This window comes from Micrasema longulum, unplaced genomic scaffold, assembly GCF_059751315.1.
Source record: "Micrasema longulum isolate JH-2025_06_02 unplaced genomic scaffold, ASM5975131v1 h1tg000807l, whole genome shotgun sequence".
Classification (NCBI taxonomy): Eukaryota; Metazoa; Arthropoda; class Insecta; order Trichoptera; family Brachycentridae; genus Micrasema; species Micrasema longulum.
In genome coordinates, this window is record NW_028277999.1 from 17,952 (window position 1) to 35,020 (window position 17,069).

The 17,069-nt window shown below is 31.6% G+C and overlaps 2 protein-coding genes across 5 annotated transcripts; both read right to left on the reverse strand.

Annotated features, from left to right (window-relative positions):
* Positions 1 to 2,630: 2,630 nt before the first annotated feature.
* Positions 2,631 to 9,450, reverse strand: Mlc-c (Myosin light chain cytoplasmic). Of its 2 annotated transcripts, XM_088230689.1 has the most exons (5): positions 9,325 to 9,450; positions 9,201 to 9,228; positions 5,730 to 5,911; positions 4,394 to 4,540; positions 2,631 to 3,020 (listed from the first exon to the last, which is right to left on the reverse strand). In XM_088230689.1, exons 1-5 carry the CDS (start codon positions 9,325 to 9,327, stop codon positions 2,937 to 2,939), a joined length of 444 nt encoding a protein of 147 aa, XP_088086815.1. In that variant the 5' UTR covers positions 9,328 to 9,450; the 3' UTR covers positions 2,631 to 2,936. The 2 variants fall into 2 exon arrangements, with proteins under 2 accessions (XP_088086815.1, XP_088086814.1); XM_088230688.1 differs by lacking the exon at positions 9,325 to 9,450 and having other exon boundaries at positions 8,676 to 9,209.
* A 503-nt stretch (positions 9,451 to 9,953) lies between these two features.
* On the reverse strand, positions 9,954 to 14,897 carry Stlk (Ste20-like kinase). Of its 3 annotated transcripts, none has more exons than XM_088230684.1 (8): positions 14,504 to 14,897; positions 14,174 to 14,406; positions 13,685 to 13,862; positions 13,069 to 13,267; positions 12,494 to 12,634; positions 11,133 to 11,247; positions 10,412 to 10,533; positions 9,954 to 10,241 (listed from the first exon to the last, which is right to left on the reverse strand). In XM_088230684.1, exons 1-8 carry the CDS (start codon positions 14,666 to 14,668, stop codon positions 10,165 to 10,167), a joined length of 1,230 nt encoding a protein of 409 aa, XP_088086810.1. In that variant the 5' UTR covers positions 14,669 to 14,897; the 3' UTR covers positions 9,954 to 10,164. The 3 variants fall into 3 exon arrangements, with proteins under 3 accessions (XP_088086810.1, XP_088086812.1, XP_088086811.1); XM_088230686.1 differs by having other exon boundaries at positions 13,069 to 13,224; positions 14,504 to 14,819; XM_088230685.1 differs by lacking the exon at positions 12,494 to 12,634 and having other exon boundaries at positions 14,504 to 14,841.
* Positions 14,898 to 17,069: the final 2,172 nt, after the last annotated feature.

Here is a 17,069-nt window from a genome sequence, read left to right on the forward strand (position 1 = left end):
TAATAAGATCTATATGCCAATTATTTTTTTATACTGAAAGGCAGAAATATCCATTATATACATTTACTAGTGCTTTATTAAATAATATCCTTGTCCTCCAACAAATGTGAAGATCCTTAAGGTGTACTATATCTAAAGATACAAATACATGTGTTTTCTCTGTCAATATTTGTATTCATGGAAATATTTCAACATATATGTGACATTAATTGAGATATCAAGTCAGTTTAAAAAATCTAATTCATATCTGCTATATTTCTGTATTAAAATTTGATATCTACATAGATTTCTTCTTCCTCTTTTGGACATTTCGCTCAAAGCAGTTATGAAAAATTATTAATACAAATGTTACTATAAATGTATAAACTTTACATATATAAATAAAAAAAAAGGTAAATATTAGATTTACATAGTTGCAGCTTCGCCGAGAATATATTTCATAAAGAATAAAAAAGAATAAGCAGAATCATAGTCTAATATAATCCAAATGAAAAGTTATATTGTCTATTCAATGAGGAAGTTCAGCTCTATGGGAAATTGGATATAAAAAATGTCTTTTTACGCACGGTAAATATTAGAGCATTAGTTGAATGCTACAATGTACAATTGGTACAGCAAAGTTTCCTGGAAATGTATAAAAAATATAATGAAAAATATTTTAATTCAATATTTACTTTGAACGACATCACTAGTTCATATGAATCAACTAAAGATAAGAGTTGTGAAAGATTTCTGGTTAACAGAGAGTCCACGGACCAATTGGCAGAACTGACCGAGAAGCGGAAGAGAACTTGAGACGTCACACGCAGAGTAATTTCAGAAATATGAAACATTAAAAAATCGCAGCGCTGATAATACGATACATAAAAAAATTTTGGCTTACTTTAGTAGTTTATAAACAAATAAAAAAAACATAATACAACAGAGATGAATAATATTTTAGAGAAGGTAATATAGAAGTCTAGGCATCTATAGGGCTTATGACCTGTCATTGGCTGGTTTAAGTGGCCACTTTACACACTGTAACATTCACCATTCTGCCCGTATTTGAACATCTATATCCCTTCAATTCTTTCATCTGTTGATGTTTGTGAAGTTGAAGAGCTGAAACCTTTATTTAATAATATTAACGCTCCCCAGGGAGTTGAATTCAGTCCTTTTTTGGACAAACTCAAAATATTGTTGTTTTTTTTTTTTAAAAAAAAGAAATATTAGTGTTCTTATGATTTACCCAAACATTAAAATTCTAGTGGCCATTTTCAATGAGTTGTAAATAACTCGCCATTATAAAATGGAAATCAAGTTGGGGTAGAGTGGGAGTGGGGTTTGAACCTCGGACTTCTGTCCCGTGAGTCCGCAACACTAGCCACGGGACCACAACCCGATTTAAATATATAAAAAGTTAAAAACCACTGAACTTCCTCATTCTGAACTAAATGCTTTTTTATAATATATAATTCTCTGTGAAATTCCCTTCCTTTCTGAATAATCTTGAACGCCAAATATTAAATACTGTTTAAGCTATTTCATAATTTCCATTTATCCTAAATGCAAACACTCAAAATCATTCATCTAATCTATCCTAAACTGCTAGGATACTCTTGAAAGGCAAATGTACTTAGAATTCTTCGGAGGATTTTCTCGATTTTAACAATTTACAATAACATGGTGTTTGCAATACTCTGGAATGTACCGTTTGTGAAGTCAAAAAAATTGTTCTCCCGCACATTTTATGTTTTGGCGTTTAGGATATTTCAGAATTGAATAGACAATATATCATTGTAAAGAATAAATTGTATAGATAATCTATAAAAATTCCATTATAAATAATGGAATAAAGTAGCGGAATGAGAAACCGACAATAGTTTTGGAAAATATTTGCAGTACAATTATGAAAAAAATAATTAACAGCTAACAATTTAATTTAATCCTGTATACAGAGCTATTTTGTTGAATTGAAATTCTTTAATGTAAGAAAATAAACAAACACCTATACAAATTGAGAGAAATATCGATTTATAAATAATTGAACTAATACAATCTCAGAAAAGAATGTTAGTTTTACAATTTGTGTGATATTATTTTAAAAACATATGTATTATTTTGAGAATGCAAAATAAAATCGTTGGATTTTTACTATGCTTGTTTAATTTTATACAACTTAAATCAGTTTTTCCTTGGATTTTATGTTTGGGCTTTATGATTTTTATAACATGGCCAAGAAACAGCAACATTTTTTAAAATTCAATGAAGGGTTACGGGATCCAAGAGCGTAATATAAATAAAACTGAAAAAATTTCATTTCTCTCATTAAATACGCGCAGTAAAGATTTAAAATTCTAAACATATCTTTCTTTTCTAGTCGAACATTACACAACATGCAAGCAATAAGGTGTCATGGGTCTTGAAAATAACATTTTTGTAAATTTGATTTTTTATTGTCGAGATGGAGTTTTGCCAAAAAAAAGTAGATCAATTAGAGTTCCATAGCCAAAAAAAATTGGGAACCGCTGCCCTAGCGTGATAATCCTCCGGATTCTAGGTTACTTGAATCAAATTATTTAAAAAAATTCTTTGTATTTTTGGTGAATTTTTGACATGTTAAACGGGAAAGAAAAGATAACACAGAGTGGGTATAAAATATCTTTATACAAATATATTATTAAATATAGTTACATATAACACTGTCTTTAACACTACCACTCGATGATACAATGGCCCTAGCGGGTGTTAAACAATTACATATTAGGATAAACTATCATTTGCTCTTCTACGTATGTATAAAAATTTGGAATGAACAATTTCGCAGCAAATTCACTAAAAATAATAATACTCGGAAACCGAAGCATCCGACACACCTCGGGGGTATAGAAATGCGATATTAAAATTATGTTTGAAACAGAGAAAGTCTTAACAAGTTGGAAGATTTGGGGGGATTAACCTTGCATAATCAAGCGTACAAACTCCTCATAGTTGATATTACCCTGAGAATCTTCCTGTCCTTGCAGTAATTGTTCAACCTGGAATATTATATTAGATAATATTAGCACATGAATGAGATTGTTTATTATGGAATTGATTATTTCACATATATACATACTTTCATAATTAAATCAGTAAATTTAATGATATATACAACGTGTAACATGAAAACTGCTTATTTTCATAAATTTTAATACTTGCCATGTATTGCAAAATACATGAGTCAGTTTCTAAAATGACATATTAAAAAAATAATGCATTGCGACATTATTTTTATGACAAACCAAATTCAATTTTAAATTGGGTATACAAAATATATAAATGCGAAAGTGTGTTTGTCTATATGTGTTTCCCTCACATCGCAACGGAACAACTGATCGATGAGATTTTATGCATAAGAATAGGCGGAGAGCTGAGAAGTGCTACATTTCATTCTCAAAAAAAATATCACCCGCTTGGAAAAATTCTTGGTAGAAAAATGAGTTCTTCTTTTACGACCCAATTGAGGGACCGATTGATGCGATATTTTGCATAGTGATAGTTGGAGAGTTGACAAGTGTCACAAGTTACTTTTCATCCCAAAAACAATATCACTCTCTCGGGAAAATTAAATAAGCAATTTCTCCCTAATAATATATCATATTAAAGGGGTAAATTTCGCCAATCTTAGAAATACTTATGTATAATTTTTTTTTATAGGAAATTCAATATGAGATAAATCAATATTTCAGTGGATACATTATTATTATTATTATTCGTTATAGGCAGGCAGCCTTTGCTGATCCGCCTATATCTTTTGTACTGCTTTTTGTCTTCTTCCTTCAAAAAAGCATCCAAACGGGTTTTGAACTGGTTGACCGAAATTGGAATGGACAACTAGACTTGGCAATTTATTCCAGTCTGAAGCTACCCTGCTGGGAAGGAAGTTTTCTTGGGATTGAGGTGGAATTGGGGACGATAGAGCTTCCAGTTATGACCCCGTAAATTTGTGTTGGGATTTAATTGATACATCTCATGCAGGGGGCAGTCATAATAATTATTGAGTATATTATAAGTTTCTGTTAAGTCACATCTCTTCCGTAATTCTTCCAATAATGTAAGTCGTGGTGCCTTTAATCTACCGTGGTAAGGCATCCTTTTGCGTAAATTGGGTATTTTTGTAGCACATCTTTGGACCTTTTCCAATAGCTCGAAGTCTTTAGTAAAATAGGAACTCTATACTGGATATCCATACTCCAATAAAGGTCTTACATAGGTCTCGTATATTTTAAGAAATATTCGTATTAAGTACGATTTTTTTTATTTGAGATCCATTTTATGAACCCTTGCATATTATTAACAACATTTCATTTACAATTCACAAATTTTAATAAACAAAATACTTTATGAACAAAAAAAATGTATGTCTTACCTCATCATCACTCAACTTCTCTCCGAGGGTAGACAAGAGGTGCCGCAGTTCAGCGGAGGATATGAACCCATTTCCGTCCTTGTCAAAGTGCCTTAATCCTTCAATGAAGTCATCGGCTGTGTCTCCTGACCGGGCTTTTGAAATAGCCTGAATGGAATGCAAAATTGAAGTAAAATTAAAAAAGTTTAAATATAAATTTCTTACAAAAATATCATACGTAAATTGATCTTCTAATTTTAACAATAATTAAAATTAAAAATACAAATTTCAACTGTGTAAATTCACAAATAAAATATAATCCCGAAAATAACCAGTAATTGTCTCTTATGAAGTAGAAATGAATGAAAACATGTTAAATTTATTATCATCGCATCTTAGCGTCGAAAGGAAAAGTTATTATACCTCTACGCAAACAGCGCGCTAAATTCGGCGAACGCGCATTTGCGGTCGCAAGCCCCATGGCGTGGAATGCTCTCCCGCAGAGGTGCCAAACTGTGAGAGTGTAGTGATGTTTCCGAAAAAACTTAAAACCCACAAGTTCTCTAAATCATTTGAATAAATATGTGGTGACAAAGTACATTGTTTTTCTTAAATTAAAAATGTAAAAAGTTAAAATTAAATTTATATCTTTATATGATCACTTTGTAAAGCACCCTTGAGGTATTATATTACGAAAATGGCGCTATATAAGTTATCCATTATAATAAAAATGATAAAAGACATTTCAACGGTACAACAATCTAAGCTAGTTGCTCCAAAATACATCTTGTCTAGTTTTTATCAAAAATGAACAGAGTGTGCCATTTTGTGGCTTATTAAAGGAGGCGCATAAACCTTCAATAAAAATTTCCAAAAAAATATCCTCCCCATTTCAATTTTGAGGTTACATATTTTGTTTTGTTTTGTACATATTCTTTATTATAATTGTTTTTTTTTTTTTTTTTTCAATTCCCGCCAAACTGCAAAAGCAGTTTTTTCAGGGATTTCTCTCTTTAAACATTTTGGTAACACAATATAATAATGTTTACATAAAATATTTTTAAAAAATCTTAAAAATATCAATAAAATAAAAGTTTTCAAAAATTAAATACAAGTAAATCAAGTCTTTTTTGATAACGAAATATATAAAAAATAATAAACAAACACTTTTTTTGACACATTGGGGAGTGGTCATGGACTCACGGAACAGAGGTCCGAGATTCCAATCCCACTCTTTAATTTTGAAACACATCTTTTGTGAATACTTAAAACTACTACCGTGGTATGCAAATGTACTAGCCCCTATACCACGAGGTGGACAAAAAAATAGTAAATATAATCATGAGATAACACTAACCTGGTAAATGGGTAGGAAGACTTCAAATGAGATCCTTTCATCAGGTTTGAGTTGATGGGTGCACTTCTTGACATCTGATTCCGTTGGGTTCTGGCCAAGGGCACGAAGAGCATCTCCTACTTGAGCCACATGGATTTTACCATCTCCGCGAGAGTCGAAAAGCTGGAAAGCTTCTTGGAATTCTGGAAAATAAATACATAGTACCATGTAAAACCTAAATTCTACAGTGGGAGGATTTATGAGCACAAAAATACAATTTTACAGGAGAGTCAAAACAAATAATTAGAAGCTTGTGCTTTTAGTTATAGAACATATATTTAACAAATGTGCATTCACCTCCGCTCTCTAGTGGATATTATATGCTCTTTGTGGATACAATATGCTCCAACTAGGGAGCGTCCAACATGGAATGAATGAATGAATGAATGTGCATGCATTTTCATTCTACAACGGACCTTCATCATGATAAGACGTGATGCTATCAAGAAAAATGCCGTCATGTATGATGAGAAAATGCTTTAATTACAGTGTAATTGTGAAAAACAGAACAGACATATTGTTTTATTTGTAAAATCAATCCAGTCAATTGAATAAGTAGGTAATTAGTAATATATTTAATGCATATTTTTTACAGAGTTGAACTGTGTAAATAATACACTGACACCCAGTGTCATTTCTATGATAACAAATTTCACAAAAACATGAACTAAAGAAATATGTGTACCTCTTTTACACACTGATGTTTTCGAGTGTATTGTGATTTTCTGTCTCTTTATTTCAAGTATTTGAGGGAAATGCAATATTTACTAAATATTAAATCCAGTTGGTAAGGCGAAAATGTGTCTATTTGTTATGTCATTGTTTAAATGTGTCTTAGGTCAACATTTGCTCTATTGACCTAGAAGAAATATTTAGAAGGAGAGTTACGCAAGTACCATATGGCTGCAAATGATTGCTATTTATACACAAGAAATTTAAATAAGCAAGATATTGTATTTAGTTGTCGTAGGAACTATATAAACATGAATAGATTTAGAGGTAAAAGATGTCAGAAACAATATAAAAAATAAGTTAACAAGATAAACAAATAAATGCTATTTGTATAAAAATTCGAAAAAATTAAAAGTAACTGTAGAAATATTTAACTTTTATAGGCACTCAAATAAAAAAAAAACATAAGGAAACAATAGAATCAATCACACGCATAATTTTGTTACATTTTCATATTATATCGACCATGTTCAGGAGAAAGGTCTTAAACCACAATTCTGGAAAAATGGTTTCACTATTTCAAATGTGTTTTAACCTATTCCCCGGATTCAAAATTGATGCATTTTATTTATCAAACACTTGTTTTCCTTTCTTTTATTATTAGTTTAAACACTTATTTTGTCAATGACCATGTATTTATTACCGCTACACCTGATAAATACTTAAGCTACGAACCTTTTTAATAATAAATAACTCACATATTATGCTGTGAGCAACGCATAGTAGTGCTATCATAGGCGAAATGGTGAAATCATCGGAGAAGTTTTAGAGAACATTGATCTAAATTAATGTACTTATTTAATAAAATTAAATTTCAACAGTATATTGGTAATAAAAAACCATATACACTCTTTGGAACTGCTTTATGGACTGTATATTTTTAGCATTAGGTGTACAAATAAGTTTCCGCTGTTTGACAAAAGTTGGCGCCACCATTAAGGCCGTAGTCTTGTAAAACGAATGCAAAATTAGGCAATCATACGATTATGCCATTTTAAAACAAATGTTTTTTTTAATCGCGCAATAATAAAAAAATAAAAAAACATAAATTAGATAAAAACAATAATTTTAAAGGTATTTCTGTTAAAAAATATATATAAAAGTTTTATGTAACTAAAATATAATTACCGGCAGATTATGCCATTTTAAATTTAGACTAAACTTAGGTATCTGGGATCTCAATAAAGACTAAGTATTGAACTAAAATTTGTTGTAATAATTTAAAGATAATAAATTGAATTGAAAATTTTAATTTTTTGTTTTTGAAAAGAAATAAAAGCATTTTAAATCACATACATTTTTGTGACATTTTCTTTTATTTCGACATAAAATTATGCCTTCGGTAATACTTTAAAAATTTTTTAAAATATTTTAGTTGAAACCTTTTTTTATAGAATTACATTATTTTCATTTTTAAAGAAGATAATTCTGGTTGTATAATTTCATTTATAACAACTTCTTATTTACGTTTTTATGACCTACAGACCTGCCCTCATCGTTTTCGGTAAGGAGAGCAACATTGGCTGGTTTAAAAGGCCACTTTACACATTGTGTAACATTCACCATTCTGCTTATGTTTAAACATCCACATGTGCTAAACTCTTCCATCTGTTGACTTTTGTGAAGTTATTTTGATGCGGGTGAGATTTATGTGAGCTAATTATTTCACCTACATACTAGGCATTGCACGAAAATATTTTTCATTTTTGTACTTCTCTTGGACCAGTTGTTTCAAATAAAAATATTTTGAGTTTATCCAAACTTTTAGACTAGGACTGGCTTTTAATTTAGGTTAACATGTTAAAACAGAGTGGAATCTGTTCATGTCTACAAACATTTGGACAAAATATCCCTTTGCGGAATTAAATTGTTGATTAATAAAAAAGGTGTCAACGGCCCCACGTTTAATATTATTTTGTAAATTAGCCATACAATAAATATTTTATGAAATTATTGTGCATAATTATACGCATAAAATGAGAAAAAATTCCATTGTTCACTTTTTTTGTTCATTGTGTTTTATGGCAGAAAGAATGTGTAGAAAAAAATATTTATCAAATACAGTTTGTTTACAAAAATGTGAGTAGGTTGATTCATAATAGGAATTTAACAATTTTAATTATAAGACTAGAAAACTGGAAATCATTATAGATAAAAGAACCATTTAATAAGTACCTTCAACTGATGAGAGTTTTAGTTTATTCGGTTGTTCATACATGGTGACTAGTTGTAGGAGTTGTCTTTCTGAGATAACACAAAACTTCTATAGGACTTGAGTGACAGAACAAGTAATGCAGACTGATTTAAACTTCACTATTTCTGATGACATCCATTGCACTGATGTACATGGTCATTCAAGTTTATTTTGTATACATTGCTTTCAAAATACATCCATATAAGGAATGTAGGGTATTTGTATTATTACCTAGCGAGAACCGCCTCGCTGACTCACTTACGGCAACGTTGCACCTGCGTCAGCGTTAAAAACCAAAATTTATTTCGAGAAAACTTCGACAGACGCAACCTTGTAGGTTAAAACCTAAGTTTAACTGAGAAAGCCATACTTTACAACTAATCAAGGATGTAAACGCTTTCCAAGGCATAAAAAATTGGAGAAATATTTGGATTTACGTCCGTTAAAATTTATGCCGTTGTGCTGCTCAAGAATCTCGACAAAAAACACGATTTCTCAATACTCACCGGCCAACTGGTCCTCTGAGTAGTTCGCCTGTGGGGAAAGGAAACGTTTTGGTTTAAAATTGATGTTTATTTGGATACTATACGGGAAAATAGGTGTAAATAGTAAAGTTTTAGGGATAATTACCATTTTCTCGTGCAAACCGGGCGCTGTCAAATTTTGACGTCACAATTCACAATAGTTCAAATATTTGGGTGTTTTGCATGCTAGTTCTAACTCCTAGCGGCAATTTTAAGAACAGGCAATAAGCTTACCGGTAAAACAGAAACACTACTAACAAAAAATGGTACAATATTATAGGAATTTATGAAAAACTTTATGAAACCGAAATTCATAATTTTGATACCCTTTTCCGAATTATAGTTTTTATAAAAAAATATAAAGTATTTAATCAACGCCATTCCAGATTCAAAGTGTTAGCGACATCTATCCATACGCAGTTCAACTTTAGTATTATATATGGTAAAGTAGGGAACTGTAACTTTCCCAGACAAGCATTGGGATTTTTACCAGTCTTGTGGTTGCATATTCTCATTACGTTTTATTACGTATTATTACTATAAAATTAGACCTTTTCCCTCGTCAAAAAATATACGATTAAACTAAATATATATTTGTTTAATTCTTGCTGGCCATTACATGGTTCTTAGATACAATACATAAATGCAAAATTACAGGTAACAACCTAATATTGTTGCGATGGTGAGAACCAAAATATTTTTTTGAAAGTATGGATTACAAAATACAAACACAGATTTTACTGTCCTAAAGAGTGTTTTATTAAATATAATAATTCTTATGATAGAATCAACAAAAGCACGTTTAAAAACAAGAACATTTTTCCTATAAATCCACTATTTTAAATTAAACTATGATAAGGTTTAACTGATAATCATTTTAAAGCAGGAGTCATATACGCCATCATATATGTATATATTGTGCATAATAGGTAAATATCACATTGTGTTAGAAGTCCCATTCACAGGGATTTTCCAGAGTCATCTCAGATAATTGATCCTCCAAAATCATGGCGGGTAGATTATCTGAGAAAAAAAAAGATTAACGGTTTTAAAATGTTTACATCACTGGATGTATTTTTTTGTTGTTGGAATAACCCCAATCTCAGAATAAATATAAATTTAGAAATATGTTTCAGCACCCTTAAGGCGATTTATAACAAAATGGCATTACATACAATCATCTTTAATAATACCTGTTCTATCCTCAATTAGTTGAGCTGGTTGCAGCATTTGAGGAAGAGAATCAGTTTTTCTAATTTGTTTGAAGAAAGTGTGATGAAGAAGTTGTAATGGAGAAGGTCTCAACTCAGGTTCTCTGTAAAGTTAGGTAATAATAATATAATGTCTCTCTATTCATAAAATGACATTTTACCAAGCAACCTTTACAATGATATAAAATCGGGTTGTGGTCCCGTGGCTAGTGTCTCGGACTCACGGATTAAAGGTCCGTGGTTCGAATCCCACTCTACCCCAACTTGATTGCCATTTTCTAATAGTGAGTTATTTACAACTCGTTGGAAATGGCCCTCAAAATTAAATATTTGCGTAAATTATAAAAACGCAAATATTTCTTATTAAAAAAAATAAATAAATTTAGTGAAGTATATTTTTGCAACACAAACATCTATGTACAATTTACCACATATTGATTTACGCCATATGGCAGGCGAACGCGCCAACCACTACACTACGAGGCGGATGTTTTTTTGCTTCATTGCCTTTTTCAATATAACCTGAGAGTACCGATCGAATCAAATACACTAGTCCAGAATTCTGGTTCTATTTCACACACATAACTGTATTCTTCATCAGCCCGGACACAGACTATTAAATAATCGAGTAATATTTTTATTTTCACCCTAATTCAGCAAAATATATATTATCTTGTATTCACATAACGTGTAGGATGTATACCTTTGGAGACAAAGTTCAGTAAAATCATGGAAGGATTCTGTCAATCTTCTTGTGGCATAAACTTGTCTCATATGAAGAGCACTTCCACTCGGTGCAGTATCTCCCACGCCGGCATCTGTGAACATTGAAATACTATTTAACTGGAGAACTAAACGTATACGTTGGTTTACATAATTTTTGTTTGTATAATTTCTCATTAAAGGTCGATTATTGAGCATTTCTCAGTATTATAAATTTACCTTTCAAATACCAAAGGATGCCTAAAGTTGAAAAAGATCAGGCAAGTATAGTTTGCGTACATTAAGTATTTTATTTTTTGCAATCGACATGAACATTTAGGATTTGAAAGGTCCTGATCCCATTTTAATTTGAAGCATGCTATAAAGAAGCCAGTTATAAAACCATCTGGTTGGAATTTAAAAACAATGTGCAATTTGTAAGCAATATAAATTCTATTCTACCAATTGAAATTTGACCAAATACATATTAGATTTTTATAATAATACTACTTGTCAAGTACATTTCTACATTAGTTCAAAGATAAAAAAATAAAGCAGAAATTTTCGACGGAAAGCAAAAAAGCTATATGCAGATTTTACCAATTGCTATCGTAGTGACAAATATTGCAAAATAATTACTTAACTACGTTTTCATTTTGTTTAAAATTTTCAATGACCAAATTGTAATTATTTATCAAGAAAAATCACAAAATCAGTGATTTGAAAGTTCATTTTTATATTGCATAAGCCCTGATGATTGGCACCAGTAAGTGAAATGATATGAAAACCTTTGAATGATTCTACCGCCATTTAGAAGAAAATGTTATGCATGGGATATATGTTATCACATTATTCATGTTTAAATGAACACGGCTTTTCGTGTTTCTAATGATAAAATTTATAAAGAAGATCTAATAAATTTAGCAGGAAAACAGCAAACATACTCACTTTTTTGTTAATGGCATGTTAGCAAAGCATTTTAATGATGCAGAAAAGGATGTGAATATTTTTATTAAGTCAACAAAGTTAAGACGGATTTTCTAGGTTAGGTATTCATGTTCTAAATGTTATAAGCGAGGATTTTTTTATTCCTGGCTCAATCCGGATGCAAATTAAGACTATATATAACAAGATGTGTAAATTCAAATTAGTACTTTACAAAGCACCATTAAACTAGAATATTGAGTAAAGTATAAATAAGTACTCAGTATACCGACAACAAATTACTCATACCTATTAGTCTTATATAGTTTTAGCTACAAACGGGTATATACGGTAATTAAAAATTTAAACAAGAATAATACATTATCAAAATGTGAGTAGGTAGTCAATTTAAAACAAGTATCAGATTTGAGTACTAACCTAAGTTTTGGTTTAATTTTTCTAAGAGATTTTGTGGGATCGAAGGGTGATAGAGAGCCATTTGTTCAGGGGGGACAAAACTGGAGGAACTTGAGGATTCAGGAAGTGGAAAGGAATTCGAGTTTGTTAGAGGACGTTCGCCTAAAAACAAAAATAAATAAAACAATCAGAAAAAAACAGAATCAAAACAAAACCTAAACAGCAGTTCAAATGGGGAGATTATTTGTTAGTCTTTTGATCGGTAAAGGCGGCAATATAATTTATTCACAGGGAAATATGAATAACATGACATGATATTAAAAACACAGATCAGAAATAAGATTGACCAGGTCGATCAATAAATGAATCGTTTTAGTGCTTAGCCATAGTGGCGAGCGATTTATGGCGCGGCGCGAGCGCTGTGAATTCAAACATAAGGTAACACAAGTAGCGTCTATTGTGACCACGCAGGCGCGACAGGGTGCCGTGAACTGCGCCCGCGCCGCGCCTCAAAACGCTCGTCACTAAAGCCAAGCACTTAGTGTAAATAAAGCAAAAAAACTCAAATTACATACAACAAAGTTCGTATTACTCACCCGGTGCTTGTAAATCATCTTGGAAATTGATATGTGAGAATGTAGTAGAGTCTAATAATTGTGGTGTATGGCCACGAACCTTCTCTGTTAACATTAGTGTTGTTGGAATATCTGAGAATGGAATAGCACCATTGGCGAGCTCACAAGCTACCATTCCTACAGAATAAATATCAGACTTTTCATCGTAACCACTTAAATTCTGTAAATAATTTTAATTACTTAAGTGATACAGTAAAAACTATGGCAAAGGATTCTGACAAGCACCGTCAATAAATTATATATTTTTAATGGCTAGCTTTTTATTGATTTTTACAGATTTTATTACATCAGCAGATTGATGAAATCAGTAAATTTATTATATTTATATAATATTTATACTTATACTGGTTTTTCAAAAAAATACATTCTCATCTTAACATAGGCTTACCTAGTGAGGTAAATATGGAAAAAAAAACTCTGTCTCACTGCCTCAAATAAATAAATATTTGAAATGTTTGATACACTAACTTTGTGGGACCCGTCACAATTGATCTTCACAGGTCGCAGTGATGTCCGGAGCATGCATAGCACTGACCCCCACCACTAGGATAAGGATATACTAAATATTAATACGAACCTGTTCAAGAAGCTCAGGACTTAACCAAATAAGTGCAGAGTTGTTATGACAGGGTGGAGGAAGACAGTGTAAAGCTTTTTGTCGCTTTCCCTGTAACAATAGTGAACCTGCACTACGTAACCCACTGAGGCAAACATCACCGTTCGCGCTCACCAATATGTGACTTGAACGTATACCCCTGGAAACAAACCAAAAATAATTATTAGTTCACCGTGAAACCAGTTAAAAAACACTGCACCTTCAAAATTATTTTAATATATTTTATATCCAAGGCTTACTTTACAGCCAACTTCATTTTGAATCACAACAATAATAGTTGTGATTCTTACCACAGGAAAAACTCAGGTTGGAGGTTGATTATTTCTCAATAAAAATGCGTACCCTTCAAGATGTAACAATTATGTAAAAACATAATACACATTTAAATAACATCTTGGTTGCTTATGTAATTCTTGAGCAAATAGGCAAAATAAAGAAATGTTGATTTACCTGTGAATATATCCTTTTTTATGAATATAATCCAACCCTTGTAACGTTTCTCTAAGTATAATACAGCTGGCTAACTCCGGCAAACCTTCATTAAAATATTTGTTAATTAAATCTCTACAGGAGCCATAGGACATCAAAGGTGAGATAATATACAGATCTAATCCATTTACAAATGTGCTCAGATATGGCAGGATATTCGGATGCTGAAGTTGTCGAGTGGTTAAAATCTCTTGCTGAAAAATAAGGGCAACATTTGACATTGCTGAATGACAAATACAAACGGTTACGAGACATTGAAATGACAGTTATACGGGTTGAAAACTCGAGTACCTGAATAAGATTAGCATTTTCTTTCGCCCTGTCTAAATAAAATCTTTTTACAGCAATCGTCAATCCCGAAGGCTTATGAAATGCTGTATAAACAACAGCCACACCTCCACAACACTGAGCTAACACGGAATTAAGCTGGTAATCACTTATATCCGAGCCAAACATTTTGTTTATTTAATAAAAGTTATAATAGTGGAATTAATCTAAAATATTGAGCTTTTGCAGAAAAACAAATTTTGTGAACCCATTATTTTAGGTTATCACAAAATTTGACAATTGACAATCATACGGAGAGCAGAGTAGCCAACGCTTTCCCAAGTATAATATGTTTATTTAACTTTTTGTTGGCATTCTGTTTTCTATTTAACGGGGTAAAGTTGTCATTATTTGAAATAAGTTTTTTTTTGTCAATAAAACGTTCGATTTTGTCTGCGAAAAAAAAATAGGAGAGTAGCGTATTCTTAGAGTATATACATCTAGCGTATTCTTAGAGTATATACATCTAGCGTATTTGTATTATGGTTAGAAAAAGGAAGTGGGGTTTTAAGTACCTATATTGTTTATCCCCAATTCACCATCAAGTACCAATTCGCTTAAGCTAGGGTTTCCTAGGACAGCGGTGCCCGTATTTTAACGGCCGTAGTGAACGGTGATGCAGTGGACAGCCGTCGTAACGGTGACTAGAGTGTGGTTTTCTAGGAAAACGGTGTTATCAACACCATTTAACACCGTTTTCCTAGGAAACCACTCTCTAGTCGACGTTACGACGGCTGTCTACTGCATCACCGTTCACTACGGCCGTTAAAAATACGGGCACCGCTGTCCTAGGAAACCCTAGCTTTAATAATCAGTTACGTATAGGCATCATAAAAAGTTGAAATATTATTTACCGATAATATTTTGTAGTTGTTCAGCTTGTATAGTTTAAACGTTATTTGACCCTATAAGATATATTTTATACATTTCGGAGAAGTATGATAAGGGTAATGAAACAACCTTTAACAGAGGTAGATGGTAAATTTGGTGTTAAGTGAAAGCGCTAAATAATCAAATAAAAATATGGAACTGGTGTCAGTAGAATTTTTCATGCAAGTCTCGTTTTCGGATAGATATATACGAAACTATATATTTTAAATCTTTGTAGAAAATTTTGACGTCACAAGAAAAAAAATATTAATATCGTTACGATTGCAATGTTTTGCTTATTTAAAAACATTTTTTTTTTGTGAAAAGACCCCATTTTGTTTTTTTTAAATAAATATCTACCAGACACGTTGATAAATAATAGCTAGTTATACGCTCAATCAATTTTAATTTGTTTTTAAAAATTAGCCAATACCAAAAAAAATGAAGATTAAAATAAACATATTTAATATTAAAAACACGGTAGGTAATTAAAAAATCAAATAACAATTTATAAAAATAACAAAAGTATTTCTGGCATTAGCGAAACCAGAAAAAAACTTAGGCAGAAGGAATTTAGCGAAAGTAGGAATTTATGATATGGCACTATTTTTTTTTTCGCAAATGAATTATACCTACATAAGTGAGTAGTGTAGTATCAAAGACAGACATCTGTCATCTAGATCAGTGGTCCCCAACCTTTTTGTCACCGCGGACCGGTCAACGTTTTATAATTTTAACGCGGCCCACCGGGTTGATGTGGGGGGGGGGGGGGGGGGGGGAGGGAGGGGACACACATTGAATGAATTAAACAAAAAAGTAACTATATATTTGTACAATATATAATAATAAAATTTAAAACTGTGGTATATAAGTATAGTGACAAATAAAAGTAAAGAAAACACAAGGTTTGTGGAAAAAATGAAGAAAAAATATATAATAACAATGAAGGATAATTAAGTTTCAGATAATTTTAAAATTTTTATTTGAATTCATTGGTATTTTCAATATTTTAAGGTTGAAAGTATTTTTTTCCAAGATAGAGAAAAGAGTTTTGAGAATGCTCAGGGTTAAATATCGGAATTTTAACGTTATTCTGATATCTTGCAGAAATATAAACTCGAAAGTTATTTATCTATTTTGTTTAAAAGTTTCGATGCTAAAGTTTCATGTGTTTTGATTTAATGCTAAATAAATGAGAACCCTGAGCTTGCTTCATTGAAACGAGATGGTTCCATCTGGGGGTAATAGGAGATTGTGACATCCGTAGTGTCGTGTTTATGTCCAGTTTATTTCATTGTTTTGTTTTGGTTGCTGTCACTGCAGAAAATCCCGCTTCACATAGATAGGAGGTCGGAAATGGCAATAGGGATTAATTTTCAGTCATTACAGCACTATGATAAATTTTAGAGGTATGTTCGATTTTTCAAAAGTAATTTTGATTTTTAAGCAGGCCCTTGCGCGGTCCAGTACCATTTGGGCCACGGCCCGGTACCGGGCCGCGGCCCGGGGGTTGGGGACCACTGATCTAGATGGTTTTTAGCTACACTCACTTTTTATCCCTGATAGATCTATTGATAGATTATTTTTGTTTTCTATTCCAATACTTAAGTTGTATATTTTGTTTGTCTGTGCTCTATATTAATTTGTTACCTATTATAAT